The sequence below is a fragment of the Temnothorax curvispinosus genome, unplaced genomic scaffold, assembly GCF_003070985.1.
Source record: "Temnothorax curvispinosus isolate PA1 unplaced genomic scaffold, ASM307098v1 QBEX01015484.1, whole genome shotgun sequence".
Classification (NCBI taxonomy): Eukaryota; Metazoa; Arthropoda; class Insecta; order Hymenoptera; family Formicidae; genus Temnothorax; species Temnothorax curvispinosus.
Genome location: NW_020225264.1, coordinates 68,250 through 93,170, shown reverse-complemented (window position 1 = coordinate 93,170; position 24,921 = coordinate 68,250). Strand labels below are relative to the sequence as shown.

General features: G+C 38.8%; 2 protein-coding genes across 2 annotated transcripts in view; both read left to right on the top strand.

The window, feature by feature from the left end:
• The window catches only part of LOC112465752 (neural-cadherin-like), a 49,000-nt gene extending 33,928 nt beyond the window's left edge, over nt 1–15,072 (top strand). The window contains exons 2-11 of the mRNA XM_025033474.1: nt 3,942–5,353; nt 5,592–5,639; nt 6,836–7,027; nt 8,444–8,690; nt 9,369–9,588; nt 9,760–10,036; nt 10,817–11,412; nt 12,208–12,354; nt 12,997–13,188; nt 14,616–15,072. Coding sequence (XP_024889242.1) covers nt 4,039–5,353; nt 5,592–5,639; nt 6,836–7,027; nt 8,444–8,690; nt 9,369–9,588; nt 9,760–10,036; nt 10,817–11,412; nt 12,208–12,354; nt 12,997–13,188; nt 14,616–14,696 — 3,315 coding nt within the window. The 5' untranslated portion in view covers nt 3,942–4,038 and the 3' untranslated portion in view covers nt 14,697–15,072. The remainder of the gene's footprint in view (nt 1–3,941; nt 5,354–5,591; nt 5,640–6,835; nt 7,028–8,443; nt 8,691–9,368; nt 9,589–9,759; nt 10,037–10,816; nt 11,413–12,207; nt 12,355–12,996; nt 13,189–14,615) is intronic.
• Nucleotides 15,073–15,103: 31 nt separating this feature from the next.
• LOC112465754 (neural-cadherin-like) overlaps nt 15,104–24,921 on the top strand; it is a gene marked incomplete at its 3' end in the record, with an annotated part of 22,840 nt that continues 13,022 nt past the window's right edge. The window contains exons 1-2 of the mRNA XM_025033476.1: nt 15,104–15,800; nt 18,462–18,652. Of these exons, the coding sequence (XP_024889244.1) occupies nt 15,732–15,800; nt 18,462–18,652 (260 nt within the window). The remainder of the gene's footprint in view (nt 15,801–18,461; nt 18,653–24,921) is intronic.

The window sequence follows — 24,921 nt, the reverse complement described above, 5'->3', positions numbered from 1 at the left end:
AATTTAAGTACCCGAACAAATATCACTTGTTTGAAAACCATGACTATTTCCGATACTTTTGCTCACAAAGAACTCGATTCTATCGTCGTCGACGGATAGTCTCAAGATTTGTTTGCGCTTTTGCGGCGGCTGCTTGTTTCGAATTTGAATTGGTCTCTTGCATATACGCGTATCACAGTATCGGGAGGTCGCAAACTCTTGCGCGCGACCTGCATTGCGGGTGGGTTGCCGGAGGATGCGGGACGTTGTTAGGAACAGTTGCCGCGCGGTGTGGATTGAGTTCTTGAAAACACTCTGCGGTATTGTCTTGTTGCGAGTACGCGGTTTGCGCACAAAGACTCGGCAGTTCGCGCGTCGCGTCGTTGCGCGAAGGGATGCACCTGAATTTGTTATCGTTGCGTGCAATTGTGAGAAACTCGTATGTTATTAACGCAACAGTTGGCGGAATAGCGGGCGGGTTGCTTTCAGAAGCGCATTACAACATCTGTCTGTAACTACGCGAAAGAATAAAAACTATAGGGAAGAGAGAAGGCAAACAAAAAGTAAGGGAAACCGGGCAACATGCAAACTAGACGGAACTGCACGAAATAATTTTCAGGAATGCAGCTGCGCGCACTTCTAACGCATTTCGGTGTAATTATATTGCGAGCCGAGAGATTAATTTACTTAGCCGGAAGAATATATATATTACCCAAATATAGCCTAAAAGAGTCAAATACATATATTTTCCTACCTTTATTTGCTTTTGTAAAAGATAAATATAATTTTGCACACTTTTAACGAAGAAGTGATTTAAACTTTTGCTCAAACATTGCAAATTTGTTATACGTGAAATATTGTTCTAAATAAATAATTGCATTCTATTTTTAATTAATTACGCTTAAATTATTACAGGATAATTTATTATCGATTAAATAATTTCTGTTAAAATTTTTGATTACTTAAAAAAAGCCCATATTACAATTGATTCCTTTACATTTAAATTATTTATTTGCTGACAATTTTCGTATGCTTTTTTTGCAATCGATAACTATCCAAAATATAAAAATTTACGTTTCTTATTTCGTGTGATATTACAGTATACGGACTACGGAGGCAATATTGCGTCCAATTTTGCTGCTCACGTTACAACCGCACTACATCACAAAGACAGTTATGTTCGCACATTTCTTTTTTCGGTACGGCCGGCCGTCAGAGCGGTTTCGAACTTAAACGAGCCGCGGCTGACCTCACATCCGGTTCTCTTGGGGCGTGAATAGAATCAAATGGAACGGAGGGTTACTAAATGACAATGGTCAACTCGTACGCGCCGGTTCTTATTTCCGGTACATGCGGACATTGTTCGTCGCATCCTGCGCAGTGTACGACAACTAAATGCGCGTTCCTCGTTATACTTTATCGCACAGTTCGATTGCCTTAAGCAATGACGCTTTCTTAGAGTATATTTAATCGAGATACGATTTGTATCTCCAAAACATTAATTTTTATTAAGCTTTTAATCTATACTTTTCAACCCACATTTGTCTCATAACGCACATTTACATCTCAATCGAATTTCGAAAAGAATAAAATGATAGATAAAAAATATTAACATTTGCTCTTTAGAATTGTTTCCATTGTAAACGTAATATCTCTTTTATAATAACTAGACACTACAGACGCGCGCTTTGCGCGCGCTATTTAGCTTTAACATTATGCTATTACTATTACATTATTAACTCCTTGATACACACAACTGTCAAAATATACAATGACAGCTGCAAATGAAGTAAGCGCAGCAAGAGAACCAATCGGCATCGCGGAAAAGCGACAACAATAAACTTCACATCTCCTTTTTAGAAGAGGAATATTAAATGTGTATCTTTTATATATCATGTAGGTATTCTGAAAAACGAGTATCTCAAACATTGCCAACTCTATTTTATATTCAACTCTTTTCGACTTCAATTGAGATGTAACTGGGTTATGAGGCAAAGAAGTTTATAAAATTATTCTTGATAAGAAATTTAATTCAGGCGTTATGGTAAATGTTGAATTAGTATTCATATTGCTCAATTTGTACTGTTTTACATGCGGCATCTTTGTCTTTAGAATTATGGTGTTTTCTCTTTCCCTTTCGGAGTATTATCATAATACCGAAATTGTAAGCGTTTCGTGCAATGCGGATTTTATACGAACAATAATACTAGCCTCCCTGTAATTGAATATAAAGCGCAAGATTAAGATAGTCGCATTTCGAAAAGATATATGAGATCATATTAGATTCCACGAGAGCTTTACGCTATTTATATCGTGTTACGTGTAGCAGTATTAAAATAAAATTCATGTAATCGTGATATGAGAAATTTCGATAAAATACAATCAACGCGGTTGATATTATTATCAATTTTAAATTAATTAAATTAAAATATTATTTTTCGAATAACGAGTTATGAAATAATTAAGTTGCAAATATGATATTGTCGTATTACATAATATAAATATGCTGCAGTTTAATTCGTCAAAACTTTTCAACGTTCGTATACTCTTAAAATTAAAATAAAGCTACAAAAGAGCTACGAGTAAATTTTATTTTGAAAAATTTATCAATTAATATTTTTATTTCCCTAACATCTCTCTTCGCATATTTTAGAAGAGAAGCAATAAATGCGTGTCTATTGCGAAGCACTCGATGTACTTCACAACTAGCTATGTTAGGAAGCAATTAAATGCACGTTACAGCCGTATATATGTATAGGGAGTGTTCGATCGAAAATAAAATTAAGGTTAATTTACTGCGTTGCTTCCAATATACGTAACACGGGTCATGAGCTTTTGTGCGAGGCACGTTAATGACGTTATATGAGGGCTTTCTCACGTTGCGGCCGATGCGCGTGTAATTGCACGCGAATATATAAATGCCGTCATATAGCGTCACGGGATGCGCGCCTAAATTGTTCACGCGTAATGAATTTACGGCTCGGCTATTCAGATATTCCGAATGCAATGATTGAAAATGCACACAAAATCCCTGGGAAATGCTTAAACGCGGGCATTAGCCCATCACGGCCTCATTATCGCCTATGTTAATTCGTCTGTTTCGATAAATTCGTAGATGCATTTTTCTCACGCGCGCAAAGTGCTGCAAACAACGTAATATCTTACCGTCTGCCTCATTAATCTGTATTGTTATATTATTAATCAAAAGATTTATGCAGATACTATCCAGATATTAGACTTTCCTCGTAATATTAACAAATATTAATTTAAATAGTAATTAAAAATATAATAATTAATTCTATTATATAGAATCTATATATATAAAATAGAATGTCTGTATGTATGTATGTATGTATGTGTGTATGTTCTTTATACACTCTTAAACTATTCGACCAAATTTTTACCAAAAGTATATAAAATAGGGGTAGAATTTTCCGGAGAGAGTTATAGAGTGTATAGTTTTTCGTTACCAATCTTTTTGAAAATCGGTATCCGAAATTTTTCCAATTTTTCGGGAAATAATTGACCAAATCTTAAAAAATTGTATACAAAATAGGGGTAGAAACCATAAACTGTTTTTCGTTACCGATCTTTTTGGGAATTGGTATCCAAACTGATAAAGAAATTTTTTTCGATTAAAGATATTAAAACACAAATGAAGTTGTTTGAAGAAAAACGACTCCCGGGCGAAGCCCGGGTAACCAGCTAGCATTATATATTTTTAAACGTAATATGTTCGTGCGTGACTTATTGTGAGTAATATTTCTAGAATTCAAAAAAAGAACAACAATTTTTAAATTAAATAATATCCTAACATCATTAATTTTTGATTTTATTAAATTCTATGTCTTATTCGTTCATCAAAACTCCCCAGTGTTTTATTTCTCGAGCGTTTTTACGTTGAGACCTATCGCGTTTTGTCCCCTCGACTAACAATTTTCTCTCTGTGCTTTACTTTCCAGTTGGCATCAACACTGATGCTCTAGTAGAGGTACCTGGCGTACTGAGAGTGAGAGCGCGAGAGGATAGAGAGCGGGAGAGCAGTACAAACAGAGCAGGATGTGGCACGCACGAGTCGTCGTCTTCCTACTGGCAATCGCTTCCGTCATCTACGCCAAGGTGGCCGTGTTACCGCACGATGTCTACCCCGGTTACGAGGTGACGCAATTCCGGCGCGACGCGAGTCGCGCCTCCAATTTCCGTCTTCTGGAGACCGGTTTCTCCAAGTACTTCACCGTGCTGGGCAACGGCCTGGTGATGACGACGTCGGATCTGACGCCGCTGGTGGACCGTCCCGTGAACCTGATCGTTCTGGAGGAACTGGCCAACGGTACGCAGACCCACGACCTTCACCTGTACGTCATCAATCGCCGGAACATGCTGACCTTCTCGCACGACCGTCTGGGCGAGGGTGAGGTACCGGAGAACTCGCCGGTCGGCACGCGAATAGACGGCTTTCCGGTTTTGCGGGCACGCGGCAGCTTTCCGGTTCACTACAAGATTCTACCGGACGACAACGGGGAACGTCCCTTCGCTCTGCGAGAGAGCGAGTCCAGCGACACCGGCTTCAATCTCACCCTGAAGAGTCAGATGCAGGGCGTCAGGGTGGTCACCGCGAGGCCCCTCGATCGCGAGATCCGCGGGATCTACACCGTCGTGATACACGCGTCGGACGGTAACTTCCTCAGCACCTCGAAGATCAGCGGCATCGTTCACGTGCTCGATCAGAATGATAACAGCCCCATTTTTGAACGGGAGTTGTACGTTTTCGAAATCAGACCGACCAATTTGGATACCTTGCGTAAAAATAACGTTGCGCAACCCGGCTGGAAGAGGTTCTCCACCGTGGGTAAGGTCACGGCCAAGGACGCGGACGGGGACAAGGTCGCGTATAAGTTGGTCACGCCTAGCAGCCTGCTGATCGTCGTGCCGCAAACCGGCGAGTTGTTACTCGCCGGCGAGCCGGAAGTCAGCTCGGAGCAGGACGGCGAGTGCGAGCTGGTCGTCGAGGCGCACGACTTACGCACGCCGAGCCGCAGCACGGAGAAACCGGCCAAGGTTATCGTGCGGTTCCTCACCTCGGAACCGGACGATCCACCGGAAGTGCATCGTATACAGAAGAGGAGGGTCACTAGGGCGGTGCGACCGACGAAGAAGGTCGATTTCACCGAGGCGGACGGAAATGTCGAGGGCAAGATCGCGTTTTATTTGGAGAAGGAAAACGAAAAGGAGACCTACAAGATAAGAGATGAGAACAAGTGGGTCACCGTGGGCGCCAACGGCTCCGTGATGGTCAAACAGAAGTGGGACTACGAGGAATTGGGCCCGGAAAAGACTATTGACTTCTGGGTTACCATTACGAACACAGGTACAGGTACTATCACAAAAAACTTTTCATATTCTACATATAAATCCTCTCCGATCACTTGGTGATTGATTTCTAGCAAAAAAATGTTTCGGCATAATTTTTAATTAATTTAATTTTATCGCTATATGTAGAAGATACCATTTTTTTTGGAAAATATTTATTTGTATAATTTCGTTTTTTATTGCATTTTATGATATAATTTATGGTATTGTTTAATTAATTTCGGTATTCTTCGCATGTGAAGAGCCGTGCGTACGATATCCACCCGGTGTCCCGTGCCCATTTTACGACGGTAAAATTTTATTTTCGATAAGTATTGCCTGAAATAGTCTCAACTGGCACATTTCATGGCCCGTTTTCACGTACATATATTCACGCTTTTCTTTAATTCATACTGTTATCTTTGGGGCTTTGTAAAAGGTGCGGTATCATTCGATTCATATAGGTGATTTCGGACGTGGATAAGAACATTGGTATCAAATATATTTTGCAGAGATTATAATATATACGGCAGCAAATATTTGAAGATATGCTTTTTACTTGTTTCTAATATCAAAATTTTGTTGTCAAGTTTTAATTATTTGGAGAATAATGCATGTACATAATTATAATATTTATAATATAAAAATAATTCTAGGGACATTCATGTGTTTTTCTTCACCTACGTATTATAAATTAATATTATGTAATTGTAATTTAACATATAAAATATTTATTGCCGTATATGTCTGTCGTATCTCGGAAAATATATTTCCCGCAAGCATATATTTCTAATAATAATTATAACTCTTCTCTTTTCTCGCATCATATCGGCTTTCAAAGGATTTCAATGTAAGTAACAATCTTTATCGCCCACTTGTATTAAATATCAAACAAATAAATCAAACATTACTACATATCATATTGCTTTCATATTGCATTTTTATGTCTCTCAAAAGACCTTTCTGTAGAAGCGCATTCTTATTGCTCACGCTTCGAGTAGCATTTTAGATATGGCAAAACGAATTTTTGTTTATTAATCAACGCTGCTGTAAACGCTATTTCAGTACGAAAAAAAACAGAGAATATGTACATTTGCACAAAAAGGAATATTGAAAGAAAAATATTGTTGAATTCTAATTGAATCTCTCTCATTTTGAAAGAAAATAACTATATACCAGGAGCATAAAAGAATACAGCTTTGTGCAATTAAATTTCTTCATATAACAATATATCTTTTTGTATAATCTAATTTAGTACCTCTCACGTGAAACGCAATAAAAAAATAATATATCATTCACTTTCATTGTGCGATGAAATACAGATTCATTTCGAGGTCATTAACCTTCGGAATGTTCTATTAAAAAACAGTATTTGAATAGCGTTGCAATAGCGATTAATATTTCGCGACACGCAAGTGGCGTACACCAGCAATGCCGCTCTACATTGTTAATGTGTTCCGCGTGGCGCTGTTATTACGTATACGCGATAATCGATGTGACGTTATAGATACCGACAATCAGCGCGTCATCATCAACATGAAGGATGTGAATGACGAGCCTCCGTATTTCATTAATCGGCCACTACCGATGCAAACGGTCGTTCAGCTGAACGCACCGCCGAACACTCACGTGTTCACCCTTCAAGCCAGGGATCCTGACACCGACCACAACATCCATTACTTCATCGTGCGAGATCGAAGTACGTAATATCACGATTAATTGAGATTCGATATTTCAAGCATCATCGCTTACGTCCCGTGTATAATATGTAATATGATAAAGAACGAAATTAATGAAACGCGTATGGAATACTTAAACTGTCTAGGAACTCGAAGATTTTATCCAAATATATATATTTAAATAATCCATTTAAACAATAATAATGTGATAGTTACGAGAATTGTTTTTGGATATATATTTAAAAACCTGGAAAGAAGAGAAGTAATTTTCAATATCCACATGGTATTGTATATTAATAAAAAATTCAATAAATCTCTGCTTTAACGAGTAACTGATACTTTTACGAAAGAAAAGTTTAATGTAAATATATAAAATATTAAAAACGTTTTTATATAAAATATCTTTTCTTTCCGATTTCATATCCATGTTCGTATTTAATGCCGTTTGCTTTACAGATGTACATGTATTAATTATTAATTTTATACTTATAAATGCAACATATTATTATAGAGCTCGTTTGCGATGATAATACAGTTTAATCAATTAACCTTTTGCAAAAATATTTACATATCGCAAAAAAATAATTGATAGAAAAAATTAATTTTTATCGGTAGGAAAATGTATGAGAGCTTGCTCTTGACAAATGCTACATTACTACCAATTAGAAAGACTAATTGTCTCGTTTGTATAAGTAAAACATCAATCGAGAATTCAGCAATAAATTTTTCATTAAACGGGAGAATACTCTGTCAATTTAACAGTCAAAATTCCATTAATTATAAGATAAATATATATGTTGAATTTAACAAACGCCACATAGAAACACGTTGAACGATATCACAGGCGTACGGCCTAATTATTAATCTATATGCATCGCATCGGCGTAAAATCATGCATTATTCTCATCGAAAATGCATCTGATGATTGCAACGGCGACCTAGTATCTGCAATTTACAGGATTATATAGTAATGACGCCATTACGCCGAATGCTTTCCCACAATAATCGCGCTTCGATATAATATCATAAACAATTCTTTTTTATTTTGCGGCATAATGTATGAAATATAAATTCATTCCGCGTTATTAATGCGATGCGCCCGGTGTATTAAATTCGCAAATAACTAATAATAATAACTTTAATATATAATTAAATTTACAATTGAAATTTATTTTGTTTTTGATTCTCGGTGATTTCCAACTTTTGTGAAACTTTTAAACATACGATTTAGTTACTGCATATTTTAATCGAAATTTAATTCTCATTTTAATTCTGTTCTTAAGTAGTAAACAAAAATTAGAGAAATTGCAGTATAATTACCATGTAATTAACACTGGTAATCTATTGCGAGATTTTCGTTGATAAAACCAACAGAGAGATAACGTATCTTACTAACTCCTTTAATTAATTAATTAACTTAATTACTATGTACGCAGCTGGCGGTCGCTTTGAGGTTGACGAGAGATCAGGCGTAGTGCGTACTCGAGGTACCGACCTCTTCCAGTTGGATATGGAGTACGTCCTTTACGTGAAAGCCGAGGATCAGAACGGCCGTATCGACGAGAGGCGTTTCCAGTCGACTCCTGAGGAGAGACTATCGATCGTCGGTGGAAAACGCGCACCGCAGTTCTATATGACGGCGTACGAGGCCGAGATACCGGAAAACCAGAAGAAAGACTCCGAGTTAGTTCGCAAGTTCTATTCCAACCGGCCAATTAACCCTTTCAGTTTGTATTTTATTAAAAGAGCGGCCTGAACTTTTTTTTCCGTGGCGGTTCTGCACGAGTATAAATAATTTTAGCAACTTTTGGTTAGATAAGTTTGAACGTCTGGAATATTGTTAAGTCTAAAAAATAGTTTTTCCTTAACTTTGCTGCTTCTAATGTAAATTGTTGTCTGTCGTAAATTATATAGCTGTCTTTCGTGGTAGCTCTTTCTTTTTATAAAAATATATTTAAAAATATTATAAGAACTATATAAAAATGTAAAAGATCTTTAATAATTTTTTTTTTAATTGGCCATACATTTACAAAAGCCATATACAGCAGGTTTGTTTTTCTATGTTCAGCTTGTTAACATTCTTTTATTTGCTCTCAACGGCATTATTTGTTTAAGACTGCTTACATTTGAATATTGTAATTGTTTGACTTTGGTTCATTTTACTGTCAGAACTGTTTGTCTTCGAGGGTTAGTTGACTTTTCGAAGTTCAATCTAAATTCGACCAAGTTGCTCGTTCGCGTGACAAATAATCGAGATTTCTCCAAAATGTACTCCTACACCGTATAGTATACATATATACCTTTGCTTATTCCTGAGCTGTCAAGTCCACGGGATGTTCATGCGAGTGTCAAACTTTTCAGCATAATATCGGTGAAAGCCAAGTCGTTCGCCGATCGAGAGATACGCTACACGCTGAAGGCGCAAGGTCAAGGAGCCGCGGGTACGTTCAACATCGGTCCGACTTCCGGAATTGTGAAACTCGCGAAAGAACTGGATTTCGAGGATCTGCGGCAGCCCCATATCTATTCTCTGATAGTAACGGCCACGGAGGACTCTGGCGGCTTCTCGACATCGGTCGAGGTAACTAGAATTTATGTTTCCCGAACTTTGTTGCTTCCGCGAGGAATAATAATTCCTTCCCTCGCGGAAAATGTAGCACACGCTAAAATCTGCGCACGAGCGCGTATCTTCTTCTTACTTGTTGAACATTTATTCGGAACAAAATGTTTTAATTTTTTACTTAATTTCTAGCTAACGATTCGGGTGTCGGACGTAAACGATAATGCCCCCAAATTCGAGCTACCGGATTATCAAGCTCACAACGTTGACGAGGATATCCCGTTGGGCACGAATATACTGAAAGTCAAGGCAACTGACGCTGACTCAGGCGCAAACGCGGAAATAGAGTATTTAGTGTCCGATGATCACTTCAGCGTAGACTCCAATGGTATTATTGTCAATAATAAGCAGCTCGATGCGGACAACAATAATGCCTACTACGAATTCATCGTTACTGCTAAAGATAAGGGTAAGTCACTTATTATCAGAAAAAAAGAATAACAAATTATATACTTGGATTAGAGCACACAATGTGGCTCGAATTATCGAAGAATATATTTTTTTGCGTTAATAAAATCATCTCAATGCTAATTTTCCATCGCGATTAATCGAATCCGATGGGTGATCGCTAAAGTTCCTCAATGCCTGCTTTTAAGAAATTCAAATGTCGCAAAGTCGATGCTTACTCAGTGATTTGGTCACGTAGAGAGCAGAAATCGGCCGCTTTTAACGTTCTGTCAGCAAGCCGAGGATCAGCCCGAGCGGCTAAATCTCACGGATTTGGTTTTCAAACGAGCCCCGAATCCCCGTCTCGCGTCGCACGGAATAAAGCTCGCATCCGTAGATGCGAATTTGCGTTATTTGCACGTATACGGCGCGCGAATGCGGGATGGTTTTCAAACAAGTCGCGGCTTAATTGGAAATAAAGAGAACCGAATTGGCATGAGTAACACGTGCGCTTTTATTTATTGCGCGTCCATGAGTATATATTTCATATCTGGAAAATTTGACGTTGCAGTAAATATTCCTTGATATGCGTATCCCAACCCGAATTCAATAATTTAAGTCACTACAGTGCGACTCGTAACGTTTAAATTTAAATCAATACATGTCGTTTAAGCAGATTGAAAAAATCGTGTATCTTACGGTTACGCTTTCTGATGCAAACGTCGCATTGTTAATTATCAATTTAATTAAAATGTTTCCGTCAAAATATTAAATAAATAATTAAACAAGTTTTGCTTTTTAGGCGAGCCGTCGAAAACCGGCACGGCGACAGTACGGATATACACGAAGAATAAAAACGACGAGGAGCCGAAGTTTTCCCAGCAGGTTTACACGCCTAACGTCGACGAGAACGCCGGGCCGAACACCCTGGTCACCACCGTGGTGGCCTCCGACAAGGACGGCGATAACGTGCGATTTCGATTCGTCGGCGGGAACACCACGTCGGGACAGTTCGTGATTGAGGAGATCACGGGTGTGATTCGTCTTCACGGGAAGGAAATCTCCTTAGATCGGGACAAATACGAGCTGAACGTCACCGCGTTGGACGACGGCGCGTGCTGTCCGAATGGCGATAAAACCATTCACACCAGCACCGCGGTTGTCGTGGTTTTCATAACCGACGTGAACGACAATAAGCCGGTCTTCAAGGATTGTTCGAGTTATATCCCGAAAGTGGAGGAGGGCGCGCCGAACGGCAGCACGGTTATTAAGGTACAGGCGACCGACGAGGACAAAGGTGTCAACGGGCAAGTCAAGTATTCGATCGTACAACAGCCTAATCAGAAGGGCACGAAGTTTACCGTTGACGAGGAAACCGGTCAGGTCTTGACCAATAAGGTACTTCAATTAATGATCGTTTATTTTAATAGTATATTACTGATAAAAATATTTTAATATTTTTTAATATTTAATATTACTTTGTGACGTATTTTATATTTTAATTTTGATTGTTACATTTTTATTTTAATACAGTTATGTAAAACATATAAGTTCATTTCTAAACTTTTTCATGTTTGATAAAGCCATAAATATTGCGTTGACTATATCCGAATGTATCAGCTTTAAAAGATAATACGAATGCAATTCGCGTTGGAGAGTACATTTAATATTTTAAACGTATTAAAAAATATCTAACAATTTCTAGCTCTAGCTTCTACTCTTTTATCTTTTATTACACGTATCGTAGACCGAACGATAAGCATGCAAGGCACTTAACACTCTAATTATTGTTCGTGCCGTGAGTCCATAAAGATTTCTAACAATAAGATATTAATGAAATAATATATCTATGTCATTTTTTTATATGATTCTATTACTCTTCACTTTTTATGTCAATCTCGTTAATCAAAAACAGTATAAAAATACACATATTTTGTTAATTATATTAAATGTAAACAGCAAATTCTGGAATAAATTTTGTATTCCTTCTAAAGTCTAATAAAACTTGATCAGTTGTTGATTTAACTGCATAGTTTATCATTGTTTTCAATAAAAGAAATTTTTCCTATAGTTTTCGATACGTCGTGGCAATTAAGAAAAATTCATAATTGCAAACTACTCACAGATATTGTAGATATTAAGATTTCATATTAATGTATTTGCATCTAGTAACGGACACGGCTGTGTTTCCAGGTGTTCGATCGCGAGGGCGATGACGGAAAATTTGTATCCGTCACTGTTAAGGCGACGGATCAGGGTGAGCCCTCGCTGGAAGGTGTTTGCTCATTTACCGTCGAAATAACGGACGTGAACGACAACCCGCCGTTGTTTGACCGACAGGTGGGTACACTCAACCCCGTGGGCAAGTATTTAAGGAAACCATACGGGTTAGAGACGCGATAGCAGATGTCCGGAAGTAAGATTGTGCGTGACGAAAGCACCATCGACGCGTTACGCTTCGGTGCATGTACCTAACTCAAGAATATATTCGCGATGTAACTTTGGGCTAGTTTTATTCGATCAAAATACATTCTACCCTCCATCGATTTAATAGCATACGGAGAGTTTGTAGCAAGTGGAAAACACAAGTCCATAATTTATTAAGTCGGAAACACGAAGCTATATCTAAAGTGGATCTTGTAAATTATAAACTAAACCCACTTCTACCTTAAACCCGTTACATGTTATGTATATTTGATAAGAATTTGAGTTATCACTTTACTACATTTTTTAGCCATTTAGCCGCTACACATACACATAGGATAAAGTTTTGCTAAAATAAAACTAAAAATTAAAGAATAATGATTCGAGAGAAATGGGTTGTTTAATTAATTGAAATATTAAAACTGAATAATACTTTATGGCTTTCGATCTTGTAATTATGTCTTGTATTTTTACACAAAGCGGATGTAATTAAATATTTCACGATATCTCCAAGAATATCAAATTGACGTATATCGAACATTTTTTGTCCTTTCGCAGAGATATGTGGAAAACGTGAAGCAGGACGCGAGCATTGGTACAAACATATTAAGAGTGTCGGCATCCGACGAGGATGCTGACAACAATGGCGCGATCGTATACTCGCTGAGCTCACCCAACAACGAGCAAAATCTGGAGTACTTTGAGATCCAGCCAGAGTCTGGTTGGATCGTGTTAAAGAAGCCCCTAGACGTAAGTATCCATATTAAATCGCTGATATCTACATATCGTCTCTCTTTAGCAGTATGGACAGCATCGTTTTCCTGGAACACACCCACTTTTTCGTGGGCGAGGCTTGCAATTTTTCTTTGCGGCTTGCCAGCTTCTTTTGCTCTCAGATATACACTTCGATATACCTCGGAGAAACGAAAGTCTCAGCAATGTAAGCGTTCCGCGATGTTAACACCGCGTGCAAATAATCTTTGTTGCGTCAGTTAACTATATGTAAACTGTATTTAATATTATTCGCGTCATTTTCAAGAATGAGATCCTGCGGATTCTACTCGTCCCGAACAAGTGTCGCGTGTCCCAGGAATGTGTAGGCTATATACGTAGTATATTATATCTATTTATATATATATACGTATATATATATGCAAATATACATATATACATATATATGTACATGATCTCGTATAAATATAAAACTTGAGTGTACACCTTCTGCCGATATATTGTACGTTTGCGTTGACTTACGTTATATTTAACACGAATCCGTTTTGTTGCTGAGCGGATAAACTTGTATACTAATATACGTTTTGGTCGGCAATTATTTCTCTCATCACTAATATGCAACGAAATGAGTTTCCTTTTTACGGCACATGTATAGAACTTTTTAATTCCCATTGATATGCACAATGTGTTCACTATGGTAAATACTTAGCTATGCCTGATTTCCTCAAACGCTTCATGTACCTGAATCGATCGACCGTTCGGGCTATTTTTGCAACAAAACACTCTCTCTCTGTCTCTCTCATTCTCTCTATTGAGAACATACTCGCGGCGCGAGTACCTTTTTAAATGATTCCAAACGAAGCCTCTTGTCCAGTTTTTTCATTCACTTTTACGTCGAAAATCGGTCGTCAATAAGTTACGTTATGAGCGGTCGAAAAGAAAAAGAAAAGAATTAAAAAAAAAAAAACGCGCGCGTGTAATTTTTCTTTCCCGTCCTTCTTTTTCTCTTCACTTGATTTCCTTTGTTCGTTGTTCGTTTCGCCGCGTTTTTACGGAATTGTGTCGCGATTCATGATTTTCGATCAAATTTGACGAGTTGCAAAATGCCGACGCGCGTGATTTTGCAGACTAAAAAAAAAAGAAACGCCCGCGGCTCGGCCCGTACGTGCGTGTGCACGGCCGACCGAACGCGAACGTGTGCACTTTTCATACTTTTCCCCAAAAGTAGCCAAGAAAAGGATGTGTGTGATTTTTGTACGTGTTACGCGTTGGTGGAGAAACGGGAAAAAAATGGAAAGGAAAGATGCAAAAGCCAAATGATAATAAGAGACATGACAAAAAGAGATGGAAACGTTCGGAGGAAACTAATGATCTTTAATTAATCAACTAACATTATTAATTGTGAATGTTTTTAAAAAGGGAAGTGATGTTTTTTGAACTTCCAGGAGCAGGTGGGAACAACATTTTTTGAGCCCCACGTACGGTGTACTTCAACCTCTACGCATTTTGTGGTGCATCAGACATAAACAATTTTTGACAATGCTTGCATATTTTATATGAATGTGTTTTTGATTCCTTTACAGGAACGGATCTCGCTCTCGCTCCTACATCCATCCACCGCCCTTTACTTCTCTCGTTATCTTTATCTCTATCTTTTCCTACATCTATCTCTAATTTCTGAACCTTTTTTTTTTTCCTTTTCAAAAAGTATCTTTCGTTTGTTGCATTTTGCGTTTTATTGACATGTCGGTAATTACTTTTTCTGAGTACACCTGCTTGGATATTTACTGAATTAGCTGCGTTGATTACTTTCCCGACAAGTTTCTCTATCTATCTATTCATATTTCGTTTGATTTGTACGTAAGACAAAGCCTCTCTTTCTCTGCGTTTTTTATTTATTACTATTTCTTTTAGTTACAATATTTCATATCTTTCTTTGTTTTCCTATTTCTTTTTTCACTTTCTCTAACATACTTTTTCTCTGACGTTTCCCGATTTTCATCCCACTCTCCCCGGTGTACCACGACGTGACTGACAAAGAAAAGGAAAAGAACACGAAAAGCATTTTTGATTGAGAGCGACTAATGTATAAATATGTGTATATACATATGTATAGATCATAAGAGAACTGTCCGTGATGTGACATTTTTTCTTCTGTGATTGGGGCGGCATACCACTGTCGTGAAAAACGGGAAGAAATTGAAAGTGAACGGAAGTAATCACGGAATGAAAGGAAAGCCGTAAACGTGCGGATTAAACTATCACGACGATATATCAGAAAATAACGTCCATCGGTTTTTGAGTGTCGTTAAAACGAAAAAAAAAAACGAATCAGACGAGGGGTCGTCATAGTTTTTTTTTATCTCCCCGTCTCAATCTCTTCTCCCCCGAGCCCTCCTTCAGTTCACCCTCTGTTCACCAACCTCTCTCTCTGTGTCCCCTCTTTCTCTTCCCTCCCTCCCCCCCGTCTCCCGATGCCTCTTTATCGCATTCTCGCTTGCATGAAAAATGCCTGCATTGGTTGATTTCGTAAAGAGACTAATTTGAACTTCTTATTGTTTATGTTTGTGTTCATTGCACCATTTACTTTCTTCGGATTTGATGATGACAAAAAAAAGGGCTGTTTTCCAGTAAGTAGGATCTATATTCTTGTGTTTCACACCTTGCATCGAGATACATCATGATGTGACCATTGTTATACCAGCGCAAAAGAAAAGTATAAATATTCGTTGCTAATACTAGAGCGCCTTTCCGTTCGATTATTCAACATTATATCGTTTCGATGATTTTTCGCCTCTGTTATTGTTACTCGTTGTCACTCGGAGACGTCACTCTATCTTTCTCTCTTGCTCTCTCTCTTTCTCTCTCTCTCGTTCTGTCTATCTATTCTGCTCTATTCTCTTCTTGTTGCTCAATTTCTACCAAAATATTTCTACATCTAATCGTTTCTTCTCGAGCATTTCTGTTCGAAATTTTATATCACGCGCGATGTATTTTTTATGTACATACACACGTGTTACCGCGCTGTCTATTTTCGCTCTTTCATCCCGGTCTCGTATGTATCCGTAGGTGAAGGATGCCTTTATTGTGCCGATATTGCGCCACCAGTGACCTGTCAATTTGTCCGCGGTGCTGAATATCCAACGGACGTTTCAAATATTAATATAAATAACGGATATCTCACTCTACGTTAAATTCTTCTTTATATATCAGATTATAAAAAATTTTATCTTTACAAATATTTTATTTTCTTTTATATTTTATTTTATGTTAAAATAGAAATTGACACCTTAATTTAATTAGTTTTAATTTGAATACATTGATCTTCAATTAAAGTAAAATTACATAATATCACAGAAATTCAAATATTTAACAAAATCATAATTAAAGTGTTTTACGTGTATGCATTTGATTAAACCGTCCGTTGGATATCGAATGTTGAACAGGGATCTGGTTCTATTTTACTGGAACAGCTTCAATAATTACTTTTAATGTTCCAGGAAGAGAGCCGGTAATTTTCGTTACTAGAATTTTATGAGATAGCAAGATCTCTTATAGACAAACGTTCGTAGACAAATGTTCACTTGGGAACAAAGGATGGACTGACATGATATGGCGCTTTTATTAACATAAATCGCGATGTCGATATTTACCCTAAGACCAGCGGGTGGATAGAATCTCAGAGAATGTTACATTAAAGCATAAAAAATTAAGTTTCGAAAATTAAGACTTTATTCACTCAGTTGTTCGATTCAACTTAATTCTATTAACTTTTCTAGACACGTATATCTTCGTTTACTGTATTTTTCACGGTACATAAGTTTTCAATATAATTTTTAATTATAATTTTAAAATTTATCTTTTATTACTATTCACCCGCTGTTACACTATAGTATACTAGATAGTTTAGAAGTGTTAAAAGTACAGTACCTGTTACTTTTTAAACATAGATTCTTTGATGCTGCTAGACATTTTAATAAGACTTTGTAATATACAGAAGACAAAATGACATTCATAAATTAGTATTATTATTATACTGTAAAAGATGCGCAAATGTGAACCTTCTAGTATTCCAAACTTTTGTCTTAACATAGTCTTAGAATTTAGAATAATAAGACACGTCGAAAATTTATAACGCATTTGATACAGACACAAAGAAATAACCGCAAATTGATCGAAGAATCTATAGATGAAAGGAACAATTCTAGAACATCTAGTATATATCCGCTTTCGTGTTATCTCGGATGAGCAAAGATAAGCACAGCATTTATCTAATGCAATCAACGTATTCAATGAACGATCTTTAAAGACGCACTTTTCTTCCGTTAGAAGAAAGATTTTTCTTAACTTACTATTTGCCAAATAATTTTACGAAATTATCGAATACTTTTGTTGACATAAAATCAAATAACGCACCGGCAAAGGTATCTGTTTGCATTAATCAACTAATACAATCAATAATAGCAATGAGCTCAAATATACAAGCGTATGCATTCGACAGGTAGGTGTATCGCAGCTACATCGTCTACATTTGTCCATAAATTTCGTAATCTACTTATTTCATTAAAATCGATTACCGAATGCACATGTTTGTATCAATGTTATCATTACTTTGTTAATCAGCAGAAGTCGGCGATGTAGTATCTCCATCGTAATTACCGTCTTAATCACGATCAGCATCACCATCATCATCGTCATGATTCTCATCATCATCATCATCCATCATCATCATGCCACTGTATGTTGCAATCACGAAACTACTCACGAAAGTATACTCACCTCACAGCATGTTTGAGTTCATTGCAATAAATCTTGTTCTTATGCGAACGATGCACTTGTATTAAATTGGGCAAAAATTATTAGGAAAGTTAATGGATTTTTACGTTAGACAGTGAATCTATCACCGAGGTAACACGCAACGGAGTCGTCCTATGTCCAGGATACCTACGAGACTGCACGGTCCTTTATCTCTCTGTTTTTCCGTCTATCTTTTCTATCTGTTCGTCTCTTTCTCTCTTCTTCTTCCGTTTCAATTTCGCGAATAAAAAGCAGAAAAACCGTTCGAGGGTACTTTCTTATGTGGAACGCGCTCGACGCCGAGTGACGCTTTAGCTCTTTCGTAAACTCCAAACGGAAAAGACGAAATAGAAACAAAACAAAAAACAAAAACGAAAGAAAAGAAAAGTAAAAAGAGTGATGAAACGGAAAACAATCGCAAAAAAAAAACCGCCAACTATAAAATCCCGAAAGAAAATGTCCTATAAGTTGACGGCCCAATGTTTTGCCACTAGCGTGACAGCTATCGCCTGCGAGTACGGGCCTCCGACAGAGGGATGCCAGTCTTGTCCGCAGACGTGGACGTTGAGTTAGACGTCGTAGACAGAAACAATAAACCACCTGTGTGGGATCTGAATGTATACGGCCCCACTCACATCAAAGAAAATGTCACAGTGGGTACTGTAGTGACGTCGGTGAAAGCCAGGTTTGTATGCCACGACATGACCGAGACAAGACACGTGACATGCCGTGCCGTGCCATGCAGTGCTGTCCCTTCTGTCTCTCTTTCTCTTTCTCTTTCTCTCTCTCTTTTTCTCTATGTGTTGATCAACCCCCTTATTCTGTCTCGCTCCCCCTTTTTGCTTATTTCCCCATTCAATTACTCACGTATTCTATTTGTCTTTCTGTCCCATCGATTCCCTTTATGCACTTGTATTTACTTTCCGACATACTCTGGGTTCTCTCTTTTTATTCCTCTGTTCTATTCCGTTTCTGATTCTATCACAACATTCGATCTTTATTTTGTCCATTTTCTCGTACATCTATATACACTTTTCTTTTTAGACACAACCGGGTACACGATATATACCACATTTTTTTCCTCCTTTTTGGTTGCGGAAGCACTTATGGTTAAGCGCGGCGCGGTAGATCGCTGATTGGCGGACACTCCTTCTCCTATTACTACAACAACTACTATTACTATACTGCTACCACTATCTTTTCCCAATATGTACTGTAGCGAGCCGCGGCGATCGCTCTTGGACGATATTTGGAGACAGCGAGGGTTCAATCGACCAGATATCATTCGGATACGATCCGAGTCTTTTGATTTTCAAGTGAAGTAAGTTTTAAATATTGTAAATAAGGGCCAAAGCACATAACATGGCGTAGCGATATACGACGGTCGTAGACCCCGACCTGACAGATCAGGATACGCCAAAGCTTGTGCGTTACTTACGTCCACGACTACGACTGTCATATGTGCTTTGGCCCTAAACGTAAGCGATAACTGTAGCTTTAAAATTCATTGCTCTGATATTGTTGCTCTGATTTAGCATTTTGTTGTAAAATGAAAAATTTATAAAACTTCCTGAGAAAATATATTAGTTTATATATTATATTTCCACATGCAATTTATTAGCAGTAACATGGATATTGCGGTAGAGGGACTTTTATCTTCGAATTCATCTTAGAACACTACGTAATCAGATCGTCTGACTTGTTTTCTAACTAAGTTTATAACAGATAATTGCAGAATTGTTACAAATTTCAAACGATATCAATCTACAGAACTCTCTTACTATTCTATTAAAATCTATTCCATAATTCTAAACTTACTCCATTTGACAGTCGAACAGTCTCTCGTTCTCTCTCGGCAAATACGAGCAAAGAGGAACCCACGCTTCTTCAAAGACTCCGAAGACGCAGCGATAGCCGCGCGCGGATCATATAGCGAATATATATACGCAATAACAACCAATAATTGTGCAAAATGCGGGAAAGCGGAGCGGTGAACGTGCCCTCTCTACAGGCGTTTCTAGCGTGCTCAATATTAGTTTAGGCAAGGATGTAGCGAGAGAACCTGCTGTGTGCCTCTTTGCGATATTCACGCGCAGAAAATACAGGGTTGCGGATCGTCGATCGTCCATCACACGCCGCTCGTCATCCGGAGCTCGTACTGTTCGAGAAACCACGCATCGCAATCGTGCGCGGGCGCTTTTGCTATAATAATTCTCACCGTACGTGCAAATTTTCGTGCACGAGGGTGCGTGCATAATGCGAGCTCGCGCTCGCGCCAAACGTTCCAGGCGGTTGGCGGATGGCCGAGATGGCAGGGCGTCGCGAGTGACTGCCCAGCGGATGACAAGGGAGAGAGAAGCTTCTTCCCGCCTCTCTCAAAAACAAAACCAAAAAAAAGAACAACGGGGAGCAACATGTACCATGTACTCTCCCTTTTTGCCACGAGCCTTGGCGCCTTGACACTAACGCCGTTGTTTTTTGTTCCCGTTTGTTGATACACGCGGTCTGGCCGTAGCGCGAGACGTACAAGCTGGAGGCGATGGCCAAAGACAGGGGCTACCCACCCTTGTCGCGAACGGTGGAGGTTCAGATTGACGTTGTGGACCGTGCGAATAATCCGCCCGTATGGGACCACGTAGTGTATGGCCCGATCTACATTAAAGAGAACATGGCCGTCGGGGCTAAAGTTGTGTCTATTAAAGCCAGGTCTGTCACACTGTCAATGCTCCGTGCGGCTCTCTGCACGAACCCGCCCTGCACGCAATCTCGTGGCAGTATTGTTCTTGTGCACGTTAATTGATATTGTGTACGAATCCACATTACACCGCATTTCAACACACTCAACACACACACACCAACACACTATTCGCAGAGGCGACGCGCGCCAACTATACTCGCTCGCTCGCTCGCTCGCAAGCATTACACACTTATGTTCGCATATAAGATTGACCTCGTGGAAGGCACGATCGTATTGTCGAGTGTACAGGGAGACATGTCTGCGCGATCGCAAGGATCGCGGGGAATGTTGGAGGATCTTCGGCGCAGGACGTGGTCATTAGAGCGATGGTTCTTGGCGGATCGAGAAACTTGGGGACTCAGATTAGCAAGTAACATAAAACAAAGTTCAAATAGTGAGGTATCTCAATTTAAGTTATCTAAGAAAAGTTACAACATCTAGCTTCGCAAAAATTAGCAAAGATAATTTCTGAAAGCAACTAGATTTCTTATATTGATTGTTACTACTGCGAGTACCAACAACGGTCAAAATATTTTGTTGTACTCTTCGAGATAGGTGCTAAATTGCACTTTGCAAGTTCTAGCCTTCTGGGAAACATTACGTAGGAACCATCGCTTCAGGTTCGGAACCATTCTCGTTCGAGTATATAAATACGTCTTTGCATTTGTACAAACACACGCGAGACGCATTCACACGGGCTAGGACACACAATATATGCATATATATAGGCGCGGTGCACGATATATATGACCGTTCGCGAGATAACGGCCTCGTTAGCATTTGACGTTTTATTTTGTTCGGCTCGAACGCGAACGCACTTGCGAACAATGCGATTACGTCAGCTCCGCCTTCGAGCGGATTATGTTCTTGAAACATTTTGCTGCATCTCAACACGCGCAGGTACGAAGCTACTTTCATTCTTCCGCGAGTCGTTTAATTGATTCCGCAGCGAGATTTAATTTCTTTCTACCGCAACGCCAGTAAGGCGTCTTCCTCGTGTACACTAAATTGAATAAACGACGCGACCAAAGGCCGCTTTTCATCCGCAGATCATGCCTCGCAATTCGCGAGAATATAAGAAACGGTACGAGAGCCGAGGAACACAGCCGCATCGAGTATTCCTCTCGGCGCCTTTATCACTAAAGTACAATTCTCCGCGAACAAAGCGCGAGGTCCTATTGTTGCATAGTAATCGACACAAGTAGACCCGGGTTACTGTTAAATATTAATTATTCGCCTACTGTTGCGTGAAGATCATTGTTAACTCGTATGAACGGGATGATAACAGTTTTACAAATCGTCGTTACATAAGTCGATTGTATCAACTTAAAGTCAAAAGAAAGATACTCTGTATTATCTAATTAGTGTTAAAACTTCTATGATCAATTTTTTAGATATACGTATTATTCTATGTATTATATTGTTGTTCTATGTATTGTGTTTTATATATTACGTATCACATTCATTACTTCATACAGATTGAAGAAAATACGTTTATGTCTCATCCTGGGTCTCATCCTAAATTTCAAAATACGTAACTTTGCAAGAAATATCGCGAACAAGTCATGACGGAAATCGTGCGATAGTATGTGAGAGGAAAAATATAGCTGACCGGCGCAATTGCGTCTTTTTCGTAGCGGACATACCAAAAGCCGTGTCGAAAAAACGTTAGTAATGAGTAGTTTGCGCTTGACGTACCGCTTTTAACGGCGGTCTCGCAAAGACACATGGACTTCCGACGAGAACGAATTGGCTAATTACATACGTACATGCTGCACAAGAGGTGCCAGATGCAACGGTCACGCGCTGTCTGCGCAAGATAGTACATTTTATTGTAAATTCAGTATACGAGAGTCCTGTACGCCCGTGTCACGCAAATATTCCCCCGGCTTATCTCGCTTAAACACGCGCCAATTCGATTCTGCGCGAATATATTAACAAGAAATAATGCTAATGCATAATCCGAAGTTGCGGGCAAATCTGTAGTCCAGTTGGAATTTTTTAAGGGAGCATACACTTTTCATACGAAAGTACTTTTTTATAATTTTCTCCAACTAGTATTCTCTATTTATTTCTCTCGCCCTTTTTTCGCGTGACATTACAGCATACCGTATAACTTAATATAATAAATATTAATAATTTTTGCACGATATTTGAATCAAGTTCTACTATAATCTTGAAAATTGTCTATTTTATAGCATAAATTCTTATGCGATTTCTTTGCCTGATGCTCTCACAATCAGTGTAATAAATATTCTTATTAAGCTAGACTCTGTCGATTTTGAGAACGTATATTCAAGCGATGTTCTCATGAATACTATACAAATTTCACACACCGAACTGTGACGTTAGTGACATTTCGGAGGATTAATTCCGGAGAGTTTACTCGTTAGGATCTTGGTTCAATGTATAGCCCGGGAAAGGGATGCAGCAAAACGTTTCGTCATTCGCGTTACTCCGCTTGTTTTCCGCGAACTTTCCTCATCAACGTTGCCGCCACGCACACACGAGCCTCAATACAGATATGTCACCGGCTATAATAATTATACACACACACTATAATGTTGTCCGCCGATAATCGCTTCTCTCGTCGGGAAATTCGCGGGCCTAGCAAGAAACGCATTAACATTAATTCCGTACCACACAGGCGTATTAAGCCGCAAACCGTTAACGTCGTTACCTTAAGTCACGGGTTTGTTTTCTGCGCTGCGATTCAATAGGTATATTAACAGTAACTGCCAGCTATTTTGTATATCGCGACGAACTCTCGCGCGCCCGGAATTAGACGCAGAACTTTCTGTCTCTCTCTCTATCTATCTATCTATCTATCTATCTATCTTTCATACATTTGTTGTGTGTGCCGTAAACATATTTTTGGGCATGTTTTACGAAATAGATGCTTCCCTGGATTATATATTATTGATTTTAAACCAACCGTTGTCGTTTTCTTATTTCTCTTTCATCATAGTTTTATCACTCACATGCGTGCCTCGTTTGTTTCCTCCTCTGTTTTGAGTTACCTTCGCACCGGATTGGCTTTTTTCAAAATTTACTTTTCGTCTCATTTTTCGTTGTGTGTGCTCGTGTTAAGGCTCCGTCACCTACCCTGAGTAGTCGGAGTCGCGTGAGTAAGTCAAGTATTATAGCTGCGGCCGCAAATGATCGAGCAGTTATGATTTTCGTTGATCCTCCCCCCCTCCGATGCCTGACTTCGCAGTCGAGCGTGTACCAAGTATGTCGTATTGTACATACATATTTCGTTTTTACTCCTCCTTGGTTGTTATCAGTTTGTCCGTTATCGCTATATCGATTTTAGATCTTGGTTCGTCGCCAGGACATGCATATACTCATTCAATATATCCAATCATCGACATACGTTTCATGAATGCCGTAATTAATTTTTGGGCATGTTTCGTCAGTTGCTTACCTTTCGTTAGGTTACGTGGTAATCACGTTTTTTCTGGTTTCTCCTCTTTATTTCCCTTTTTTTTCGTTCTATTCTTCGAGAGCGTAGTGTGTTCTCGTAGTGTCTTTTTGTGCGGCGAGATCTTTCTTGTGCGCCGTTCGACAGCAAGTTGAGTAACGATTTAGATTGGAGTTGATGAACATAGTTAGAGCATCTTTGATTGCTGAAGTCACCGTGTCTCGTATCACACGTCGAACAGTACAGTAGTAATTATATATACCTCTCCAATTAGAATTGAGCGAGCAAGAGCATTTGCTAATTGACCTGCGCCGCTACGCGATGCTCGCAGATCGAAACGAGTGGCGAGAAATTCTTTCTCCTTGTTCCTCTCTTTTGTAGAAAAGTAAAGAGAGGGGCATTGTGAATTCTCACGAGACTCGAAATAAAAACGGTATTATTGATTTCTCATTTCTTTCTGGCAATTGTGAGCCGACGACAGATTTTTCTAATACAATTTTATCGTTACAAGGAAAACATCTCTCTTATAAAATAAAGTAAATGTTGTCGCAAAACAAGTATCTCCATCTGTTACATTTTCATGTCTAATTTGATATGTATGACCCAGATATGTATTTATGAAAATTGCTGCGTAACGTCGAAAGATTTTTCTCGCAAGGATAAAATTGTACTGGAATTATTTAATAATATGCTCCCTTACGTAGGGCATTCGTAATCACACATACGACACACATAAATACAGACATACTTGCATCGTCACCGCGCACCAATGGTTCAGGGGTGGTTATGCACA